The following is a 25831-nucleotide window of genomic DNA, read 5'->3' as shown; positions in this document are numbered from 1 at the left end:
AATACGTCTACGTGGCATACTTACTACAATACAAAAAATCCTTTTGATCCTCATACTTCTAACCACATCGCGTATTATTCTTCATCAACATCATCAGTCTCCTTCGCTTTTAAATTTTAATGGACGAATTTTCTGAAAGGCGGCAAAATACACGATAATGCTATTAAGAATTTACATACAAATCTCAGCTATACAGTTTATAATGAAGTTGATGCCATGAAAACGAAAAAATACATATACAACAAAAAATGATAATGTTAACGTATTTAAATACAGAGAAAAAAATTATTCCTATGGATTTTTTTTTAATAATCCATAATACGCCGTTTTCTTCTGCTTCGTGCCTTTAACGATTCGAATATTTTCAGCGGAAAATAATTTGAATTGTACATGTCAAATAACAAAAAGCTGGATTCTCAGAATAATCAATGAATTACACACGTACCTTCATATTGTGCGTCAAAAGCGTTAAACAGCGCAAAATATTTTCAATATAAAATATGGTGAATATACAATTAAATTCTTAAGGTTTAGATAATAAATATTGAGACCAAATAAACCGGTCACGTTTATCAATTTTTACTCCGTATGAGATACATAACTGCACCTGTAAGCTGCCGAAACCGAATAATAAATAACACGTAGATAACTTTAAAAAAAAAAACCTTGCATTAAATATTGAAATCATCAAAACAATTCGCATCAAAAACTTGAAAAGGTCTCATATCTCCAAGTACATACACAACATGTCGGCCTGGCATAAAATGAGGTTTGATAAATTAAACCGTGGACGATCATAGAAACACAATTTCAATATTATCATATCACATCACAATGGACCTTTTTTTTATAAAAATCAAATGTAATTGTTTCACTGAACAAAGAAACCTCGACATTAAATATTACATACACACATACGGGGTAAGGCATTTTATAGCCAGACACAGAATCCTCGCGTGACCCGGATCATGGGCACAAAAGGGTTATCTTGCCGATGGGGCACATTTTACAAACACACACACATACTTTTTGTGATATTGAACGAATAAAGTTCTTCACAAAATTGATATTTTACTCAAACTTTAGAATAAAATTATAATCAAAACAAATAGAATTTCAGACTACACTTTCATATTACTAGGAATGGACTGGATAGTCTATCAAGGGTAATATAATATAGAAGTTTACATATAAACCTTGTGAATGTTAAACGAAACAATAAATCTACATAAATGGGTTCAAATATAGCGTATGTAGGATTTAGAGCCTAAAGCCTACGTATAGTACGCTATTCTATGTACAATACGTAATTCATCAATTCAATACATACACGAATACATGCATTTAAAATTGCCACGTCTTTTATTCATTCAGTATACAAAATGCGACGGTTGATTTCTTTTTAGAGTTTTTATTTTTGCGAATCGAACGGCAAATGTAGCCAGCCGCTGTCGTTTATTTAAAAGCTTCGATAATGTTCCATATTTTGCCGACGGTCACGTTTTCGCCGATGCAAATTCAGCTGTTTATTTTCTCAGGAACAACGGCGCTCGTTTCGCCTATTTTTACAACCGTTGTTTTGTGTAATCATTGGATAATATCTCCAAAATAGATTAACGTAAATTTACCAGAATCGTTCGAGCGGTGGGAAATTAAGCAAAAACCAACGGCGCCAAGCAGTCTACGTAGATACGAACACTCAATACATACATATGTATGTAGAAGTAAAGCTCACATCACATTTTACCAGGGCTGTTGATTCGAAGTCGTGGCGTTTTAAACTGGAGTCGGAGTCGTTAAAAATTCAAGCGACTTGGACTCCGATTTATTTTTTGACTTAGTAATGTACAATATGAATATCGTATGCAGATCTGAGAAGCAGTGTTTCAATGTACATGTCGAAATAAAGAGAGACCTGATATTTGACAAAACCGTTGCGCCAAATGCGTACATTTCATTAGTTTCATGTACGTATTCATGGATAAAAAATACAAAATATTGTGAGAAATAAAAAAAAGTTTCACCTCACTATATATGCGGCAGTGTTTATAATATATGCATAGAGACATTTGAAAATTGAATCAATGGGGAAAAAATCTAAATTAGCCTACAATGTAATAGAAGATTAATTTTGAGAAGAAAACTAATTTTGAGTTAATGTTAGATTCATAGAATCAATAGGTTCAATTGTTAGTCGTCTGAAAATATTACAGATATTGTTATAAATATTATACAAAACATATTATGAAATGATCAAAAATATAAAGTATTTATTAATTTCTCAAATATCGGAAAATGCGAAAACTTCACTCAAAAAGCTTAAAGCGAATATGCCGCACACAATACTAATCTTAATCTTTAATTTTGACGGGAGATAATCTTTACCAGGGTACTACATAATGACGAAAACATTTGTCTTTAATTGTAAGAAAAGCTTGAAATAAAATACTTCAATTATATACATATGTATGTTTCTAGCATGTAACTTCAAAACATCTTAATATTACATAGAAAGTATAAACAGAGTTATAAGCTTCCCTGCATTATTTTTATTCCAATCAGTGGCAGAAAATTGAGGAGAAAAAAATCTATCAACGGACGAAAATATTATGTGTCAAAAAGAAATAATGTATGTACTTAATAATGCTCGAATTTAAATAGTTTGCTAATCTATAATAATAAACATCGATAAATGCGTTATTTTTCAGAAGAGAGTTAATAACATGAACATTCCAATAGTTTGAAATAACCCGGATATATTTATTTATTTTAAAGTTATTATCTAGGTTTTATATTATCTAGGTATATACAATTTAATTTAAAAAAAAATACTTCTTTAAATAAGAAATTCTGAAACCTTTTCTTAAAAGGTTAAGCACTTCATTGAACCAAAAATTTTCACGAAACACCTTCGTTACCGATCATAGTACAAAGTATGAGTGGCCCAGCTTTAGACAGTTGAAAATGATTAAAACTTTTATACCTTCCCACCTTCCTACAAATCATTTTTCTTTAAAAAAAAAAAGCCCAAGATTAAGGATGCCGCATTGAGACAAAATTAAATAAAATTGTTCTATAACTTTCAAATTATATGAAACATCAAACTTTCGCATGAAACAAACCTCATTTCGGCAATTACCAAAGTTAAATTTTGAACCCACAAAACGACACTAAGCAGTAGGCACCCAACACAACCGAATTTCGGAACGAAACTTTTCCGCACGTGAGGGCAACAACAAACGAAAACTACCCGAACAATTAGAACCGCAGTCCAATCAACGATAGGCCATGGAAGGGTTGTGTACTCACATATATGTACCTACATACATCGATCGAACTGAACAGGTGAGAAACGAACGAAGGAAAAACGGCAATACCTACGGTTAGACGAAATATTCCGGGCACGTTCCTGTCGATCTTTCGGATTTTTGGCTTTGGGATGTCGTCCGCAAAAAGTCAACAGCGGCAACAAATTGGTTAAATATTGTAAATCGAATATCGTAACGAATGAAACAACGGTTCACTTTTTGGAATTTCCCACTCCGTAAATGAACATCGAAAAGTAAGCAATAAATCATACGCCTCTAGACAGTTAATAAATTAGTTCTATCGATACAAACAATGCACTCACGAGGACAACGCACACTTTAGATATTATTATTATGCATTTTAAAAATAGTATTACAATACAGATAGGTACATATGTACATATAATTGACGATGCAAAACAATCCGTTAATACTCGCAACTGTGCATGTTTATTTGGATTATATTATACGCATTAGCAAAATTGCAATGTGGACATATCGCAAGTTTTCGTAAAATTTTGTGAAGCGAAAATGATTTTTGTCGAAATACGTTCTCAAATGTCAGGTTGATGAGGCGGGCCAATGGTTAAGCTCGACATGTTGGAAACGCGATAATCCAAGCGTGAAAAGTTACCTCTTCTGTACGAACATCCTGTCCAGATACCGAAGAAAAAATTGCCACAGGGATAATATCAAAGTTCTACAACAAATTGCACGAGACAACTTTATTATACACACATGAAAACCAGTCACTGCATATTCGTTTATCATGCGAATATGTACTTATCGGCATATATTTTCGGATAACGTTTTACGACCTTTCACACAAACCGACTATCCGATTCCTCTTGAAACCGCACAAAAACCAAAATACTCCAATAAAGATGAACCCTTTCATCATAAACAGCACCCCTTTATTTATATTTCATTCTTTGATTACTTGAACAGCATACACAAATCATGCCAAAGAGGTCAACTTATGAAAAGATTCGTCAATAGACTAAGGTTTTATAATACCTATATATATATATCGCCGCCTACGAAATTTGTGTACGGAGAGATGCAACGACAGATCCTACGAGAAGTATTTGTCTTAGCAACTCCCGCTACCCAAAGATTAAACGATTTTACAATGAGGAAAATCTCATAACATAACAAAGAGGAAAAACATAGACAAATCTAGTAATAGTTCTAAAAAGTTTGTTCCATTTAACAGTATGTACATAAGTCTTTTAAATACTCTTTTATGAATATTTCTTCGCAACCACCTTACCAAAATACTGTACATATTTACAGTATTATATGTATGTACGTGTATATTGATAGCGATTGAGAGGTCTCGAGCTCGACCCCTTGTTAGACCTCGATTGAACAGAACCATACCCTGTAAGTTTCAGTGTTTCTTCAGTGTAATTAAGTGTAATCTCGATTTATAAAATGCTGCGAAAATGTTTGTTAAATATATTTATACGTGTCTCTAGGATGCGCTGTAAAATTGATCTATGAATGTTTATAATAAGCCAGGAAGCCGCATTGGAGTTCACCCGTTAGGCTTTTCTGGTATATATGTCATCATCATCATCATCATTTACAGCCATTCGCCATCCACTGCCGGATGAAGACGCTTCCACTTGTGTCTGTTTTGCGCAATTCTCATCCGTCTCACTCCACACAATTTTCTAATTTCGTCTACCCATCTTCCCTGCTTCTTCCTTTTTATCCTTTTGCATTCACTCGGGTACCATTCTAGCACTTCTATTGCTCACCTTTCATCCATTATTCTAGCCACGTGACCCGCCCATTGCCATTTCAATCTCTTCACTCTATCCCCTATATCCACAACCCTTGTCATACTTCTCAACCATGTATTCCATTGTTGTATGCCCAGCATACAACGTTCCATACATCGGTATATATGCATATGTATAAAAATAAAATATATGCCGACAATTCTTCCCGTGTATTTAGGCTGAGTGCGCTAATTTGGTCACTCGGGAGTTGCCACGCTACTACATAATGTGCGAGTCACAAAATTATCGAGCTCGGTCTTAATGCACTCGTATCGTGTCAACCCAGGTATTGCCCAAATAATTATACTCATTTTAAAAATAGCTCAATTGGAAACTAGATTCGCCAATAAAACGCTCAAACGCTCAACATTCAATATAGTACATACGTCAGAGGCAACTCATCCAATATAACCAATTCGAAATGCTCATTGTGTTGTGTACAAAGTTCTCAATTCAACAATCCTATGCGAAATGGAAATCCACCAGACTATCTACATACAATCGAAGAACTCCACAATTCAATTCATATGAAAATAGGCACATCGTAGTACGCAAAGTTTATACGCAACCAATTTTGAACAATGACCGTTACGACGTGATGGATATAATCTTACCGAGGACTCTCGACAGGATGTTGCGGCTAGGACACCTCGATAACCCACTCACTACACATTTACAATATAATACATACATACACACTAGTATTTATATCGCCCGATGAAATATTCATATGGATACGAGGATATAAGTTACACATTCATTATAGTATCAGCGAAGAATCACCGCACACAAGGAAAAATATTATATACATATGTACATTGTACAAATGTATGTTTATACATATTGAACAGAAAACCCTGACTTATCCATAATGAACGTTTACTTACATACATACATATTTGTATGTACTATGTAAATTTATTATATTCTGCCACATATAATTTGCAACGATCATTAATTATGTGTGTTTGCATAGACATTACAAATAAGTGATCGAAGCAAAAGTGATTTAAATTTATAATATATGTATATGATACGAGCTGCTGATTCGTATATATTAGAACATTTGTGCCAATTGTGACGAATGCTTTTATAAAAAATATATATAAAAATAACGTTCTCAATGTGATGTGAATCATATTGTGGTAATTTAAATGATATAACCGAATAAATGTCAAAGATTAATTTATCCTTGGGGAATCAAATGCTAGTCATTGTAAATTTGAACTTCGAATGTGGCCAAACCGCGGCTCGCTGGCGGCATGCGGTTTTTCCGTATACCAAAATTAAATGTAAAATACAACTTTGATAATAATTACATGTCACCTGCAAAAACAAACAGTTGCATTTTAATTAATAAAATGCGATCAAGTAATGCTTTTAGTGACATTTGTAAAAAAATCATTTGAACGATCCTAAATGCAATCTAATTTCATTTATCGGTAAATGGCAAATAATCTCTCCCATTACCGGTATACCGGTTTTAATTGTTGAATGGAAAAAATAACGTGGATTAGATAACGGTATGTGGTTACTTTTCCTAAATAATTAAAAATAAATCTCAGGTGAATGATAATTAATAATCATAATTGGTAAAACAAACTGACACAGGACTTGCTGCCCACCACAACTTTAAAAAATAAAAATCCGTTACTATTTGTTGCAATATTTCATATTCGTGTCAGTTTTAGAAATGCTGTTTAGACTAAACACTTCAGCCCGGTCAAATTTTAGTCATTTTTGACATTTAATACAGAAAATAAAAAAATTCTAGACTGCTTAATCCACAATACGTAATTTTTATATTGTGCACTCAAAGAAGTATGAAACGCTGTATTCTTGGCATAGCGGAGAAAGATGGGGTGCTGAATACGTGGGTGAGAAGTATGACAAGGGTAGTGGAAATAGTGAATAGAGTGATGAGATTGAAATGACAATGGGCGGGTCACGTGGCTAGAAGAATGGACGAAAGGTGGGCAATTGAAGTGCTAGAATGATGCCCGAGAGAATGCAAAAGGGTAAACGGAAGACCGCAGGGAAGATAGGTTGACGAAATTAGGAAAATTGAGTGGGGTGAGATGGATGCGAGTTGCGCAAAACATAAACGAGTGGAAGCGTGTTGGAGAGGCCTTCACTCAGCAGTGGATGATGATATAAACTTAATTACGATGGTTACCGACAGTGCCGGCCTTACACCCTATGGCGCCCTCGGGAATTTTTTTCTAAGCGCCCCTAGAAAATTGTGACAAATTATTTTGTGAGACCGGAGATAAGTTTCAATTTCAAAAAATCAATTTATGTTTTGCCTTTGGCACTCTAATCTAAAAAAAATTAGGTTCTTTGGCGACCTAATTTTAAATTTTAAAGCGCCTTCGGTGCATGGAGTGGCGACCCAACATACTCGGCCGACCCAGCCCCCCCCCTAAAACCAGCAGTGGTTACCGATGTGGAATTTTGCCAAATTACCGGTAAATCGGTTAACTGGTAATGCAATCCCTAAGTCGGACGTTGCAGCTGCACGCGCCATAACTTTTTAATTATGTACCGACACCAAGACAGTATATAATACGACATTCCACACATCAAAATTGACAATTCAAATCAATATGCAAAAAATACTTTTATCTATTGTCACTTCTTATATACATATGTATATATTTAAATAAAGTAACAAAAACTACGTAAGTCCATCGACTGAAAAAAAAGGCAACCGACAACTTGGCACGATGGCCTAAGTTTCTTTTTACATTAATAAAAAGCTTGTAAAAATGGGACAACTGGCAAGGGACGAATGGTAGGCATTCAGGTAAAACGTAAAACTTTTCCAACCCACAAAACTATCTACATATGTATTATATATATGTTCACAAAACAAAACAAAATAAAGAAACGCGGCCGAGCTTCATGCCCACTGCACGCACCCACACAATGACGTTGTATTTTTTCCAACCGGGGAAAACTAAATTTTCCGGCACAGGAGCGTCGCAATTGAACTCGCCTCAAACTCCAGGTCGAAATTACAGGACGACCGGGGGAAAAAGGGACCACATCCGAATTAGGCAGTCCCGGGTACACCCATGCAAACCGCTATTGCAACAGGCATGCGTGGCATTTTTACACGAGTTGATACGATGCCATTTGCTATCATAAAAATAGATCCCAGTTCTAATGTACGCGTATGATTAATTGTATTGGCATGTGTGTCCGAATGTGCCCCATCGCTGTAGAACTGGGAAAATTCGACCGAGGAAAACTCTTTTTTTTTTTTTCGCATGCAATCGAAAAGCAATATGATTCACATTAGTAGTACGTTCTTACACATGTTCATAAGTATGCAGATGGGGTGTTATACCTGTGTAGAGGGAGATTTGATAAGTAGAAAACCAGCAGTGTGGATTAGCATATCGTCGTTGCCAAACCAATATCTGCTATGTGCAAAAAGTATAACTTTGAGATATTGAAAACAAACGTTCTCCTGTCCGTGCTGATGAACATAGCATATTTTTTTAGCGATCACAGTTCACTGTATAATGCTTATAGTCACACAAAAGTCTTTTTATACGAAAATTTTATTAGTCATAATGGTCAAAATGTCAAAATCTCCAAAAAGTGCACGTAGCAGATATTGATTTGACAATAACGATATATGTTTCTAACATAGTGGTAACGGGATCGATTTCACTGGTAGCTGCTGGCCAGACCTTGGTTTGTGACTCCAGGTCAATCGTTTCCTACCAGAGTTTGCCAATTTATTTGATTTTATTGAAACGGTTCCATTAAATTGCCAACCTTTACCCATTTCTCGCAATTTTTGAGTTTTCAGCATCTCGAATTTCGCTGATTCGTATAAAAAAGCTGCAAATTTGTCCATAAATGTCTCAAAAATTTCAAGTTTTTCAGCATCTCAAAATTGGACGATTTATATATAAAAAATGCTCCGAAAATGTAAGTATATCAAAAATTTATCCAACTCTATGACGCTGTGTTAAAATCATTCTAAAAATTGTATATCGATGTTAGTAATTGGCCAAGAAGGCACATTGGGTTTTACGTATTAGGCCTTCCTGTTATATATATATATGAATGTAAAAATAAATACGAAATGAACCAATATGTTTTTTTTTTTGGATAAGTCATATTTTCTACGCTTCATTTTCTTCAATTTTAAACAAATTTGTTTTGTAGAACAAATAATGAAATTTTTGCGTATATTTTTTTACATTATCGGACGGTAAGGGTATCCACAAATTCATCTACCCGCAGTTTTTCTATTTTGGAAATGGTTTGAGTTGAATTTCTAATGAAATGATATGTATGTATGTATATCAAAAAAGTGACAAGGTTTACTCCCATATAAACACGATATTACACATAATGAAAATGTACATTGCTGAACGTTATAACATAATTAATTAAATATCGACATGATAAGAAACCATTTAATAAATCTCATAGTACAAGGACATTTTCCAAGAAACGTAAAACACCGGTCTCTTTAACAGTCGACAAACGACACGAAGATGAGGGACGATTAATTAGAAAGTTCGCAACGAGTTTCAAACATAGAAATCGTGTAATTTGAAATATACGTAACATATAAATACATACACGTAATATAAATTGTGCTACGGAGATTCGGCATACACTCGCCCGGAGGCTTTTCTCCAGAAAAGGCTCTTCGAATTACGAGGCGCGACTCTCTTTACACAATTAATCTCGTTTCGATCAGCCGTTCGTACCGGCGATACTCGAAACCTATTTTGGGACTTATTTCCGACTTCAAACAAAAACAAAAGGAAAGAAAGTCGAAGGGTGGGTACTTACAATGCATACACATGTGTATTGTACAGTTCCCCCCCCCTTTAAGACACTACAAAATTATATTTGTAGCTTACTTGTACAATATACTACTTATATACTTGTATATTAGACTAGAGCGAAAAATGCAAATTTTGGATTTTCTTTACATTTTTTAAAAATTGGATTTTAAAAAATGCCCTGTGACTTCAACCAATTGATTTATCTCGATAAACATTTCAAGAACTATTTAGAAAAAATAAACACTATATTGCCTATTTAAGTTTATCTGGGTCGATTATGATAAGTTTTGACTGATAAACGAGAATTCAAAGTCGCCGTTCCGTTCGTAAATTCCGAAACAAAGCGCGCCGCGCTCGCAATGGGTATTTGTATGGTTATTTTCATAAAATCGTCATTTTTTTCATGTTTCCTCGATTATTTTGAAAATAAAAGGCCTTGAAAGCTTCCTTATGTGTATACATTTAACATGAATATCCATAAATCGAATATATGTATTGATGGATGAAAGTGGCTAGCCTCAGCAGCAAGAAGGCAATTTGATGATAAAGAGACGCAATAACGTAGGGAGGCTGCTCTCATCTTGAGAATGACCTCAAAGTGAGGCCACGTTGGAACGAAATGATGAAATATACATATAATAGTTGAGTGTGTCACTACTTTTTATTTATTACAAAGAAAGCAAGGCTACTCAAAATACGTATATTTAAGTACAATCATCATATGAAAGTTTACAAGTAATATTTAATTTTGCGACGATGTTGAAAGGAAATATCTAATTAATCGATAACGAACTACCGCTGTACGATCGGAAAATACGTCAATTCGTGAATAGACGAAAGGGGAATAATTGCGTTAATTAGAAGATATTGTCAATGAATGATTTTACTACCCGATTCACTTCAATTTATAGCTACGGCATAGTGCGAATTTTATTGTTTATCGCATAAACCGATATTGGGCACTCTCGATGAAATAGCTAGGTAATAAACGTAAAAAAAGTATGGATACGGAGAGAAAAAAGGGGGAAAATGTAACCCATCGAGGCCATCCATCATAATCAAACGTGTGAGATGAATAAATGTATAATGTACGAGCAAAATGCGCACGATAAAATAATCGACACGCCCCAATTTTTCACAAATTATAAAAATAAATTCATAGATACGAAAAATAATGAAACCCGGTAGGATGAAGGTTTATACAAATTTCGAATTTCAAACCAAAAAAAAATGATACAAATCGACATAAAAAAAATCAAACGATAACATTATCTTTGTGTGAAGCAACATTTTACAGGAAAATTTTACAGTATAAACGCTTTTTTATTCTCTTTTACGACTGAAATATATAAATATGGTAAATCTACGTAAAAATTTATATTCAAGACAAAAACAATACGACCGCAGAAAATTGCGGCGAAGGAAAAATAAAACAAAGAAGAACAACGTCTCGAAAAAATTTATCCGACTTCGTCTTAATTGGCCGTAATCTCATATCGAATTAAGTGAAAAGGTCAATTTTTGACGAATTTTTCACGAGGCAATCAATTTTCGGATAAAAGCGCAAACACAATACGGGGGGAAATCATGTCAAATTTATTTTCATTATACTCAAATAAAAGCCGAGATTGGGCAACCAATTGAGGAGAAATTCGCCGAAAAATATATGAAATGTAACCACAATCACAATGGGAATAAAGAGTACATAGTAAATAATGGCAAAAATACATATTATATTGGTAAGTAGACATACAATGTAGATCACGGTGAGTCATCTTGTGAATTTCAGGCGTACTGATTCGGTGAAACTTTTTTCACGACGAACCTGTAATACTGGAAAACAGTTACACGGTGACTGTTGCAATGTCATACGGGCAAAAAGTGGGTTTAACTGACATGTACCCGTTGAAATCGGCTACGTGTGATCTTTTTTTCGGGTCTTCGACAGTTTCAATGCTGTGCAGATAGTCAGGCATTGGAGGTCTTTGGAAATGGTGTAATTGTTACGTGATCAATAGTTATGGGGGCTACCTACCACAAATTTAGGATGGCCTGTTTTAGGACAAAAGTAATTTGATCACAATGGTGTTGTCAGTCAAATGAATAAATAAAAGAAAGTAATATTCGCAGAACAAGAGCGGAATTTATTTCCGGGGATGTACTAAAATTGTAACGAAATAATAATATACTTTCTTATTAATTTCAATCTTGTTGCAATTTTTAACTGTCGTGAAAATATATTCCAATCTGACTTTTCACAATTTCAAATGCAGCTGCCTTGCCATAAAAACCATTTTTACAGTTTTCCAAGCTCGAAACTTGACTGAATAAAGTATCCCAATGTGGGTTTCGTTCCAGTGGTTTATTGTTGCCGTTGTGAATAAAAATCTTCGCCTTTAAAAAAATGTACATAGACATACAATGCAGTTTTAATAATTTCGAAAGAGACTTTGTAAGTTTGTATCTTTGGTTGGGAACTTCGAAGACAAAATAAAATTTCAAATTAAAGATTCAAATAAATTTTATAAAAAACAAATGAATATTTACTATTAAATTCGCCATGTTTAAGCTGCTTATATTACAAATACTGAGCGAAGCCGGGTAAAACAACTAGTGTGTAATAAAAACGAATAAATTTCTAGAATTTTCGAAAAAAAGGTCTACAAAATCTTTTAAACTCAATTAATGAAATTTTATGTAAAATATGTGTTTTGAATGAAATTGTATCTCAATAATTAAAGCAGTTTTATGAAAAAATAATGCAAATATGTACATATTTAGAGCCGGTCTCTGTCACGAGCCCGAATATGAAACACCCGAACACGCAAATATCGGAAGGCAAAGATCGAAAATCGAAAGAACTCAAGTCGAAAGATCAAATAAAAAGGGTGCATGGTAAACGGTACATACTCACGTACATACTCACTTAATTTGCGCGAGCAGGATACAACAGAAACAAGAGGAACAGGCTTTTCCTCCCATATTAATGTGCGCGCGCAGAATACGGGAGGAAAAGCCTGTTCCTCTTGTGCCTGTTGTATCCTGCTCGCGCAAATTAAGTGAGTATGTACCGTTTACTATGCACCCTTTTTTATCTTTCGACTTAAGATATTTCGATTTTCGATCTTTGCCTTCCGATATTTGCGTTTTCGGGCGTTTCACATTCGGACCCGTAAGGTAGACCCATTTAGAGCACCTCAATAAACAATCAAACATTTATCTATTTTTCATTATATGAATGGCTATAAATCGATCAAGATAAGCGCGATTATTTATCGAATATATGTGTATCAATAAAATCAAAATATTTTCAATACTGAAATTTAGAAATAATAAACAAACTTTTTAAATTGTATATAAATACGGAGCTAAAATGATTTTTAATAATTTAGTCCGAATATAACGCGACCTACGTATGTAGCTAGAAGAATGGACGAAAGATGGACAAAATAAGTGTTGGACTGGTACCCGAGAGAATGTAAAAAGGCTGAAAAGAAGGCTACAAAATTATAACAAGCTAAGAGGTCAGTAAAAATGTGTGGGGCGAGATGGATGAAAGTTGCCCAGAACAAAAACGTAATGGAAGCGTGTCGGAGAGGCCTTCATCCAGCAGTGTATGGTGAATGGCTGTATTATTATTAGAGGTAGGATAGTCACAGTGCTATCTATTGTTCGGCAAACCTTTAACAATGCATTTACAACCTTTGAACAATACACGGCCCCCTCAGGCTCCGGTGACTAATTATTATTAGTCACCGGACCCTGAGAGGGCCGTTTATTGTTCAAATATTGTAAATGCATTGTTAAAGGTTTGCCGAACTTTTTTTACAAATCAATTACTATAATGGAACAATAGACGGCGCGCTTCCGGTCCTACCTCTAATTATTATATATAGAGGTAGGACCGGAAGCGTGCCGTTCATTGTTAATTGTTCGCCGTGCTTTGTTCAATTTTATGAAGAACTTTTTTTTATTGCACTCTAGCTTTGTAAATAGACCAAAACGCCCCGATTCCTGGAAAAAGCACGCTTCCGGTCTTACCTCTAATCTAATTACATATATAGTAAATTTGGTGTAGAATTAAAAGGAGGAATTAAAAAAACAAAACAATCTTCCAAAAAATTCCTCTTCCCATAAAATGCATCCAGATTTTTTAAATTGCAACATTTCTTAATCTTTTTTTTCAATGCACTAATCTTCTTTCGGACGATCAAAATTAGACTATGGACGGTTACTAGGACAAATTGGTTTTGCTATTGTTAATTTCGTCGAAATCCTTTTTTTGTAAGTTTTTTTTTGTTTTCAGTCCTTTTGGAATTCGTTTTGTTATTTGCCATTGCCCTGATCAGCCTCCGTAAAATTGGAATTAGTTTTAATTGTTTTTTTTTATTCCTCCAGTAGGTTTCAGTGGATTGTTTTTAATTGTTATAATAGCAGCAAACGTCGCGTCATATGCAGACAAATACAATATTAAATATTATCTAGGAAAATTGTGCAATTGTTATAAGTTGTATTATATACGACAGAAAAAAAATTCCATATGCAATCATATAAACGGCATGAATCATTCGGCATAGATAAAGTCGCGGATTAAATGACGACATTATTCTCCATCGTAACTCAACATAAAAATTGGTCGAACGCGCGCGATCGCAGAGTCGACGAAAGCGCGCATTTGGGCCAAATTAATAAGCGAAATAATTTGACAGTTGTTCAAGGCCGCAAAATTTCAACTGGGGTGCAAGCTCTAGGAAGCGCGAGAGAGAGAGAGAGAGAGAAGAGCGCGTGCGTGCGAGCGAGACGCGCATACACGGGTGTATGGGTGAGTGCGAGTGGAGTGTGAGCGGAGTGTGAGTGTGAGTATGGGTGTGGGTGCGGGTGTGTACTTACACGACCATGCCGTAGGCGCCCTCTCCGATGTACTGCAAGTTGGTGTATCTGGGCCCCACCTCGAACACCTGGCCGCGCACCACCTCGGCGTGAGGAGGCACCGAAGAAGCGGCTGCGCCCCCCGCACTCGACGCGCCCCCGCCCCCGCCTCCGCCCGCGCTCGCTGCCGCTGCTTCAGCCATGCCCGATCGCGTTCGAGCGACGACGCACACTGTGCCTGTCAACCGCCAACCACCGACCACCGACCGCCACTGACAGACACTCGCCCACTCCACTCTACTTTACTCCACACACACTCACATACACACACGAACACACCCATACGCGCAGCACCAAACTCGACGCGCTACGGCCATCGACGTCGAATAGTGACGCCCCCGCAACGGTCGCGTTTTGTTTTTATTTTCTTAGATTCATTATTTTCAAATTTAAAATTAGGTATACGCACTTTTTGTCGCAAAAGCAGCCTGTTTGACCTGCGCACAGTATTTTAAAAAATATATAAATTCAATCGAAGTAAAGTGAAACGATATTTATAATGGTTCCGTGATTACATCCCAAATGTGAATCCCAAGATAACCGCCGCTACGAAAACCGGGTTTCCTGTCGAATGAAAATTCGTCGCTCAGGAAAATCACCGTACAGAAAACTACACAAATATTACTAAGCAAATGCCTTTTTTACGAGATTTTTATTATTATCTACTAGACGGTTCGGTGATTACTAGTCAAATGTGAACCGGTCACAGGACAACCGGTCGCTCTAGATTGCTCACAAGTGATCACCCGTCACACTAAAACTGGTCAAGAGAAAACTGGTCACACCCTAAACTGGTCACACCCGAAAATTGGTCACGAAAAAACTGGTCACACCCAAAAATTTAAAATTGGTCGAATTTTTAGGTGTGACCAGTTTTTTCGTGACTGGTTCACATGTGACTAGTAGTCCGTTTACCCTACTAGACATATAAACTTCGCATGTTGATACGGACATACGAGTCCGTAACGTCATTTAAGATATTATAATACTGAGAATCTCGTAAAAAAAAGCATATGCTGAGCAATATTTGGGTAGTTTTCTGTACGGCAATTTTCCTGTGCGACGAATTTTCGTGTTTATGTTTAGGGTGGCTGAACAGCGGCTCACAGAAAAAATTCACCGTCTAAAAAAAAAAATTTCACCCCAGCTGAATCAATTTTTGAAGGGTGGTATAAATTATATAAATTTGATATGATGGGTGGTAAGGAAGTAAAGTAGGATTCACCAAAATACTCGAATCAGTACTGACTCGTAGGATAGCAACCCAAGTTTAACGGTGTTAAAGAATCCCCATTCCGTACAAGTTCAATTGAAAATGATAAAAATGACACTTTTATGATAATACTGATGAATGAACAATGACGTTTTCGGGTGCATTTTCGAATAGACTATTCTATTTTATAGAAAGGTGTGCATTTTTTATTACAAATACAGGATCAGGACTCTACATACAAATTATTTTACGCACGAGTCTAAATTCCTTATAAAACAACAATAAACTATCTGTAATTTAGAGAACACTAGTTGTTTTACCCGGCTTCGCTCAGTGTTTGTAATATAAACAGCTTAAACATGGCGAATCTAATAGTAAATATTCATTTGTTTTTATTAAATTTATTTGAATTGAAAAAAAAGAAATTGAATCGTCGCGTCGTCATAAAAACTTTCTCAACAGTTCCCAACCAACAATACTTATGTAAATAAAAAGTCTCTTTTGAAATTATATATTAGATAGCCCACGGGCCATGACACAGTTCAATTATATCTGGAGCGCATAAAAACTGACTTAAATATTTACGAGCAAAAGCAACAAAAATCAAATAATTGTTAAATATAACTATTCTGCTATCCGGTAACTGAAAAAGATTTTTAAGAGGGCGCAAGCCCGGAACTCAATGAGGTTGTCTTCCGGTGTAAATAGATGCAATCGTACATAAAAATACAAAAATGTTTTGTTGGTTTGAACATCATGAAGTATTGCAATGTTGTCACATTTACAATCGCTAGCAACACTGACAGCCAGTTAGAGCTTTTTTACAATGTTTTTTTTACTTAGTTTCACTTGGCTTCGTTTTTTCAAGACATTTTGTGTTCTCAGATGATTTACTCAAATTACTTTCCCTATATTCAAATTCGTCCCAAAAAAAAAATTATATATATATATATATTTAGGATGTACATATATTTGAAAATATTGAAAATTTTTATTTGGGATCAAACTATTTCAATTTGACATTACTTAGTTCAATAGGTCTGCAATGAAAATGACCATGCATCTCGATGAGCATTTCGACATTTGATACAATTCATAATTTTCTGTTAATTTATGAGAAAATAAAACCACAATTCAATTTCAAAAATATCATAATTATAAATATAAAATTTTCCATGTAAAACAAAAGCACAAATGATATTAAATCACTATTCATACAATAAAAATAAAATTTCTATTTTCTAAATTGTTTTACATTCAATCACTATTTTGAAACATGCAAAAATAAATAAATACAGATCAATGAACCAGTCATAATTATCAATTCTTTAAACATTTCTTTAAATTTAGGTATAAAATTTTCACAATGTACTTAGATTAATTAATTGTCTCACACACAATCATTAAAATTAAGTGCCTTATTTGGTACAAAAATTAAAGTTTGGCTCGGATCATTTTCAAAACGTCTCAGTGAGTCACAAAGCTGAACTAAATGCTTCCTTCCAGATTTCGTAACTGATGAAAGCTGTGTTTTTTTCTGATCAGGTAACGGTGTACTACTATTACGGATTAGAGCACTTCTAGTAATGACCATTGGCTTGACATTTTTGTTAAACTTTGGAGACTGCCTGGACTGTGAAGATCCATCAATAGTTGATAATCTTGAGCTACGTCTCACCGGCGTTGCGACAAATTTCGGTTTATCGTTCGTTCTAAATATAATAATTATAAACAATAATTAAAAACATTTATAAAATGCAAACATGACGATTTCAAGTTTATTGAAATATGTTACTTACTCATCTTCATTCTGTCGTTTTATTGCAAATCGAATCAACGAAGTTTTGAATACATTCTTAACATCAATCAATTTTTGATTTTGTACATGCATAACATTTTTATCACAATTGGGGTCCAAATTTAATTTTATAAATTTGTCGAGCAAATTATCAAGAGATTCTTCTATGTTAATAGGCTGAAATTTAAATACAAACTTATTCATAGTGCGATTTAACATATATGTGAAATAAGTTTTGACATATGTATATACCTGAGCACCTCGCTGTAGAGCATTATTGAAACAATCAACTGTACGGACGAAATCACCACGTTTTTCCTCTAATGCGGCTCTACATTCCCAATAAGCAGCTACATTTTTAACGTTATCACCACAATCACGTACTATAGCACGAAGCCATTCTGCGCATTGGAGCCAAGAATAGCCCTGAAACATAAAGAAAACTTCAATAATAACTATTCTGGTTGTTCAGATATACATACATATACCAAATAAACGCTAAAGAACCTCAAGTATCAATTGATGAAGATCGAACAAAGCTTCAGAAATCAGGGGATCCATGGAAGAGTGCGATTTACTCAGCGGTGTGAGTTCGGTTAAGATGTTGGCTTTTCGAGAATCCATCGGTGAGGGTTGAGCGACGCATGGACTTTCTGAAAATTGGGAACTTGCTCGACGCCAGTTAACTGCTACGTTTTTAGTTTCATCACACATACTTTCATGAAATGAATCGTCATCAGGAATTTCGACGTTTTCTTTGTTTTCATCGTCAATGTCGATAGCATCAGAGCTCTTCATTTTTGCACCACATTTCAATCCAAAGCACTTCAAGTGGTGATATGTGCTAAGAGACTTTCCCCTTTTTTGTAACCAGTCGTTCAAACGTCTTCTAAGTTCGCTTGGTTTCGGAGTGTTTAAGAATAGTTTGGGTGTAGTGTTTTCTCGGAGGGGTGATAAAAATGAAACGCATTTTTTTCTTTCCGATTCTACAGGTAAAAAGTAACCATTTGGAGGAAAGACATCTGGTAATTCGTCTTCTATTTCTTTGCGTTTAATACTTCCCATTGATAATGTTCTTTGAACGCATTTACCTGCTTCTGTAGAACCCAAACGTTTGAAGTGGACAGTCGAAAGTGATCTTCGTAAATCCGTACTTTTGACAACTTCGTTTTGAGATTGGACAGTATTTTGTTTCGAAGCTTTATTGAATTTAGTTTCAATTTTCTTTGGTCCCACATTGTTTTTAATAGCAACTGGCGATTTGTTTACTACTCTTGGTTTTGATAGTCTTTCAATTGTTGATTTAGGACATCGTTTTTTTTCAGTTTTACTTGTTTCATGAGTGTCGGAAGGTTGTATGTTGCTCGGTGTTTTGGCAGAATTAGATCTAATGTAATTATTAGAAGTATTAGAAGGTTTCGGCAAATAATTTGTAGTTTTTGCCAAAGCTTCGAATGTTGTCATATTTGCTTTCGGAAAGAGTCCAATCGATTTTTGGTTTTGTTTTAATGTAGATCCTCCGTTCAAGGGTTTTGCAGAATTTTTAGTTTTGTCTTCAGATTTGGCGTTCATCGATGCATTTAAAAATGTGTTGACTTTTGGAGCAATGGACTTTCTGTAGTAACTGGTCTTAACAGGTTCAGTTGATATTTGTTTAGTCACTGAAACATTTTTAGATGATAAAGTGCTATTAGGAGCAATGGATTTCCGACAGTTGATTTTCACAGGTTCAACTGTAGACTTAAGGGTAGTAACATTTTTCAACGACGGTATTCCATTTGGAGCAACAGATTTGTTATTAAAATTCATTTTCATAGGTTTAGTAGTAGTCGGAATCTGGGACGAAATACTTTTCAGTGAAGATACTCCATTCGGAACACTGGACTTCTTGCTATTGTTGATTCTCATAGATTCTGACACAGTTATTTTTGTAGAGCTAATAATTGAATGTGAAATATTGTTTGAGGCAATGGTTTTTCGAGAATGACTAGAATTAAGAGGCGTGGGAAGGACTGGTTTTATAAAAGAATTATTTTTAGATGGCAAGACTTCACTTGATGCAGGATAAAGAGTTGACTTTTGCAGATTCATAGTTTTCAACTGAAACGAAAAATGAAACCATTATTATACATAAAGATAAACGGGCTGATCAGAATTTTTCACAAAATTATAACATTGTCGTTGTGTAAAAGTTAAAAGTTATTAAGAGATTATCATATTTTGTTCATATCTGGATTTGAAGTTTTATTTTGAAAACAAATTTAATTCTTATAGGTTTGAATAACAAAATACGTAATTTTAATATGATTATTCAAGTAACAAGTCAAAAATATAAACAAATAAACAATTTAAAATAAAAATTTGATAGTCCAATTATTACTTTATTAGAGTGAAACTGACTTTGAATGAGGATTACAAACCAGGTTAATTCTATCGAGTTGTCTTTGATGCCTTTCAGCTCGTAGTTGTTGTATATGTTGTTGAAGCTCCAATTGGCGCTGTTTGTGTTGATGTTGTTGTTTCTGTTTTTCCATTTCGTCGACCACCAGCTCAGTGGCTACCATCGTCTGCTCCGACGGCCCCGTCATGATAATGTGCAACGACCGGACGGTTCGACAGTTGGACGGTTGGACAACTCCAATGGCGGCTAACGTCGTATCACCCACTACACGACGCGTACTTAAAATTCAAACAGACGTTGCAACGGCTCGGCACATAAGCGATACGAGTACGACCATATTTCGACTCAACTTGACAGCTTGTGCAAAATACAAATTTTATTTCTGCTCTCCATTTTCGTATTTTCATAAGTTCTATACATACTCTGTTTCTACATTTAATATTTATAAAAAAATAATTGCATTATTAAACTTGGTATTAATTTTATTTTGTTTCATTATCACCGTTATTAATCTGACGGGCGGGAAGAAAGTAAAGTAGTTCCGCAACATGATAAAGTCGGTTCCAACTCACAGGATGGTGACTCAGACTCTACCATGTTGTAGCGTCGTCACAGCATGATTTCAACACAAAGCTACCCATTGCACAACTGACCAGTGTAATGCTGCGTACGGACCAAACCAACGACGATTTTGGGCCAACTTTTAAAACCAATAGCGTACAAAATATCGAAATAAAAATTAAATTAAATATCAAAATTAAGCTAAAGAGCGAGATTGAGCTAAAATTAGATCATCGTTGATGTTTTGAATTACAACAATGTTTTGAATTACGACGATACGCATTTACAACCAGAGAAATATTATAATTTCTCTGATTACGAGCGAAAAAAAACCTTGTTATTATTTCTTAAAAGTCGTCACGATATACTACTGTGTTTCGGCCGTCGATGAAACATTTAACAAAAAAACTATCGATGTCGGTTGTCGGTGATTTGTCAAAGGGTTTTTTTTTCTTTCGTCGAAATAAAATTAATAATCACACATTATCCGATAAATTTTACCTCTGAGATGGATTTAATTATTTGATTTATTTCGACGAGAGAAACAATTGAAGACTAAAAAAAATTTCGATTGATGTACCGACAACGCAACGGATTGGCGACGATCGCTGGATCACCCATATGATCGATCGCTGGATCGCTGGATCACCTACATGATATGTTCTCAGTAACTGTGCATTACGGGGAAGTAAAAATAATAATTCTTTGATTTTTTTTCGATCTTAGTGCGTATCTTCAAAACATTTTAAGCAAGTCAAAACATTTTAAGTCGAGGATTACCTGTATGTGATTGTTGATGATCTAATTTTAGGTCAATCTCGAAAATTTATTTAAATTGGGCATGTTCTGTCTTAACTTTCGATATTTTATTTTAATTTTAATATAATGATTATAATTTTATTTTGATATTTGAATTTAATTTTAATATAATAATAATAGTTTTAATTTTGATAATTAATTTCAATTTTTAAATTTAATTTTTATTTCGATATTTTGTACGCTACTCGTTTTATCTTGCTGGTTAAAAAGTTGGCCCAAAATCGTCGTTGGTTTAGTCCGTAAGCACCATAACGCGACGTTCTCCCCGCCGTCCCATCGGGCAACACTAGCCCTTTATTTCGAGTGGCAACCCTGATATAAAACACTCCTGTCGCGGGAAAAGGAGACGAGATCGGAGTCTCGTCTATTCGTATCTCGCCAGCCACGGGGTACAGAGGTACCCTTCCTCTCTCTACCGCCAGCCGCCACCAGGGAAAGACCTCCCTCTCCAGCTTCTCTGCCGAGAGCCTAAAGAGGCACCCAGAGATCGCCATCTTGTGTCTACACGAGGCAGTACGGAGCTTGTCTCCTGCCTCCACCCCCCCGCTGCTGTGACCAGCCCAGCGGTGCTTCATCGAGACGAGTTTGCAGTCAGGAACCTCCCCGACTATTTAAACTATCCCAGGTTAGTCAACGTTCCCTAACACGCTATTCCTGGAAGGACGACGCTTTACGCCACCTGTCCGTCCCACCGCGAGAGCAGTGCACACGCGCGTAAAACGAATCGTTACACGAGGAAATAAACCAACGCACCAGCCCCAGACGCCAGTGGGCTTACAAACACAAACTAGCCAACTTTGGCCCCCACCTAGAAAAAGCTGAAACGATCAAGACCACACCTAAGAGTTCAGCCACCCGTGTGCAAATTTAAAGCGTACGCTTTTTAATTTTATCAGCATTTGTATAAATCATATTAATTAATAAAAAAAAAGAATTGCACGCGAGCAGTTCAAAAATCTTACCTTGTGAGAAACATAGTGTTGAAAATTTTAATCACAATAAAAATTAACAAAGAAAACCAAAACGTTTAGTTCTTAACTGTGGCGGCTCGCTATACGACATGGTCGAGTTTGGTCACCTTCCTGCGAGTGGGGACCAACTCGATTGTGTTCGGAGCTAACTACTCACTCTGCCTTCAGCTGTCATAAATAAAACACGTGCATTAACATGCCAGTCGTCTCATTCGTTCATCCCCCGTAAGACTATGTCTGATGATCGGCTTTCATGACCTTACGACCCACGATTTGGCTGATATATTTCTGTGCTGGCCACCCTGACCGGCCAACCACTGACAGTTGCGCGCCAACGGCTTCGGCATAAACACGCAGTTAGCTCCTCGCCACCGAAATCACCAGCTCGGCCACCGGTGATGGTTGACGATATTTGGAGACCAGCTCCAGTATCCGTCCGGTGTGCGCCAGAGGAAGCCTGGTCTGTCTTCGTTCAGAAGGCAGACAACTCAGCTACGCGTGGCTAACCTCAAAAAGCACGCTTGGTTTCTTTGTTGACTCCCCCCCCCCCTCTTTCCCCCTGTTTGCTCTATGTACATTCAACGTGGAAATATAATCATTGTCATCAGATTTACGACCTGTTTTCATTATTATATAATCCCTCCCTTTTTCCACATCACGCATCCCACGCACACTACGAAGGAGAAAGGGACAGAGCAGAGCAGCCCACATCAGCAGAGACCAAACCGCCGACGACGAAGGAAGGCACTGTGAGGAAACCAGCCCCGCCCACGCTTACCACGAGCTATCTCACAAACCGACGCAGGTGTTTCTTTCGATTGAGCAACTGGCGTCTGTACAGAACGTTTTTAAGTTCATTCATGAAAATATAGTGTTTTTACCCCCAATCCCACACCTAGAGCGGGCTCTACACTCGAGTTTTTTGGTGTGATCAGTTTTTTCGTGACCAATTTTTGCGAGTGACCAGTTTTCTCGTGACCAGTTTTAGTGTGACGGGTGATCACGTGTGACCGATCTAGAGCGACCGGTTGTCATGTGACTGGTTCACATATGACTAGTAGTCCGTTTACCTGAATAAATACATCTGGCAGTCGCAAAGATAATATAGATAATATAAAAGACCTAGCTGAGCTAGGTATTTTATATTATATTATCTTTGCGACTAGGCTAGCTATTATATTATATTATCTTTGAGCTAGGCTAGCTCTATGGGGACCTAAGCTATACCTGCTATCCAGTTATTTTCCCGAATTATAGTTCAGGTGTGTTACAAATTGTAACTTGCAACAGTAATTCACAAGTATCCAAGACAAGTATTCACAAGTATACAAGACAAGATAAGTTCATATGTCTAGTCGATAATAATAAAAATCTCGTAAAAAAAAAAGTATTTGCGAGCAACAGTTTTCTTGCGACCAACTTTCCTGTGCGACGGGAGATCCGCGCGAGCGATTTTCATGCGAACGGTTATCCTGTTAGCAATTCACATTTTGATTTTTAAACGCTTTTTATTATTACGAAATTATGTTCACAATACATCCTATATCTATTTTAATAGCTACTGATCTACTGATCATTTTATATTTTACAATTTTATTTTATTTGGTTAGTAATCATAGTATTATATTAATCTACAGCAGAGGTTCCCAAAGTGGTCCGTACGGACCCCCGGGGGTCCGTGAGAACTGCCAGGGGGTTCCTGATAGGAAGAAAAAAAAAATGGGGGTCCACGGACCGGAATCAATGGAATCAAATTTAATCAAAATAATGCGGGTTTAAATACTTAAGGTACAGTTTAGAAAGGGTTACCAGCAGTTCTGGCTACAGAAATATATCCCTGTTGCTTATCCTGTATCGCAAGAAAGTTTTTGATAGCATTTCCTTCTTCGTACCTCGTGGATAGAGGTTTTAGTACAGTTACCAATTTTCTTACGATAGAAATCGGTTGCAAATCGCTGAACGTGGAGATTTACGACTGTACCTTACGAATTTGAACCCAAATATTGACCAATTGATATCGGAGCATAAGGTTAATCCCTCTCATTAACAGAATTTATTATTTAATGTAAGAATTTTATTGTGTTTTGATTTGTTCATTTTCATTAAAAAAAATTCAATAAAGATAAGAATATAAAATATACATTAGAAAATTTCACTATTAGGCATCCTGGGGGAGGGGGTCCACGAAGGATAAAATACTGGGCTAGAGGTCCACGGGGAAAATAAGTTTGGGAACATATGATCTACAGCATAATAAGAAAAAGAGCTCAAAAACCTATTTACAATATTCTTATAAATTAATTAAAGACTCTCTAAAGTCGTTGACCTAAAGCAGATTGTGTATAGGTAATGTATGTTTATACCTGAAGGGTATAGACATTTTGTTGTAATCACTAATCACCGACACCCTTCACAAGTGTGTTAGTATGGTTATTAGTGATTCTATCATAGAATCTACTGGTTAGTTTGTTAGTAATGTCTGTAACAAACGGAATATTATATATGGCATGCAGTTTTTTCAAGTTAGTATATATGGGTGTATTATAAATTATTTTTAGGGATTGCAATTCACATTTGACAAGTAATCACCGAACCATTTCACTCGGTTGAATATTAACCTTTCCCATACGGTGCTAAAAAATTATCCGTACACCAGTGGTGTAAAATCTGTTGACATGTAGGAATTGGTGATTTTACCAGGGGGATCTTTATTTTCAATTAAAATTACAAATGAAGGAGATTTACGGTGCAGGTGGTTATATCTATATTTGCTAGATTATTCTCCAACCCCTTGTCTTCTCGCTTGCTTTTCAACTCGCTTGTTAGAAGTAAGCTAGAGTATAATGCAATTGTGTGGAATCCGCATGAAGCAAACTACTCTCTTATAATAGAAAAAGTGCAAAAAGCATTTCTTCGTTTTCTTTATAAGAAAGAGTATGGGTACTATCCATATCTCTATCCTACTCCTTTCCTTTTGGGCATGCTTGGGTATAATTCCCTTGAACTTCGGAGAAACTTCTCGTTAATTCGTTTCGTTCTCCAGCTATTGCGTGGTAATACGCCATGCCCGTTGTTGCTGGAACAGTTGGGACTTTATGTCCCTAATAATTATGTGCGTGGTAGACATCATCATTTGATGGTTGTACCTGCTGCTCGCACAGTTCTTTTTCGAATGGCTCCTATTCCAAGAGCTATTTGACTTCTCAATGAAATCGTTGCTG

General features: G+C 35.9%; 4 protein-coding genes across 4 annotated transcripts in view; 2 read left to right on the top strand and 2 right to left on the bottom strand.

The window, feature by feature from the left end:
• The window catches only part of LOC143914659 (uncharacterized), a 198483-nt gene extending 191255 nt beyond the window's left edge, over positions 1-7228 (top strand). Inside the window, exon 2 of the mRNA XM_077434951.1 lies at positions 7168-7228. The gene's annotated coding sequence lies outside the window, so the exon portion shown is untranslated. The remainder of the gene's footprint in view (positions 1-7167) is intronic.
• Positions 1-15139, bottom strand: part of rl (Mitogen-activated protein kinase rl) — a 103176-nt gene extending 88037 nt beyond the window's left edge. The window contains exon 1 of the mRNA XM_077434943.1: positions 14809-15139. Within this exon, the coding sequence (XP_077291069.1) occupies positions 14809-14990 (182 nt within the window). The 5' untranslated portion in view covers positions 14991-15139. The remainder of the gene's footprint in view (positions 1-14808) is intronic.
• LOC143914658 (mitochondrial translation release factor in rescue) overlaps positions 1-25831 on the top strand; it is a 164096-nt gene that overhangs the window by 91696 nt on the left and 46569 nt on the right. The window lies entirely within an intron of this gene.
• Positions 17196-20829, bottom strand: LOC143914021 (uncharacterized). Its single transcript, XM_077434105.1, has 5 exons — positions 20279-20829; positions 18366-19958; positions 18111-18284; positions 17860-18035; positions 17196-17772 (listed from the first exon to the last, which is right to left on the bottom strand). The coding sequence occupies exons 1-5, from the start codon at positions 20444-20446 to the stop codon at positions 17451-17453; spliced, it is 2433 nt and encodes an 810-aa protein (XP_077290231.1). The 5' UTR covers positions 20447-20829; the 3' UTR covers positions 17196-17450.

Source organism: Arctopsyche grandis, chromosome 7 (assembly GCF_051622035.1).
Source record: "Arctopsyche grandis isolate Sample6627 chromosome 7, ASM5162203v2, whole genome shotgun sequence".
NCBI lineage: Eukaryota > Metazoa > Arthropoda > Insecta > Trichoptera > Hydropsychidae > Arctopsyche > Arctopsyche grandis.
This window is presented reverse-complemented; position numbering and strand designations above follow the sequence as displayed.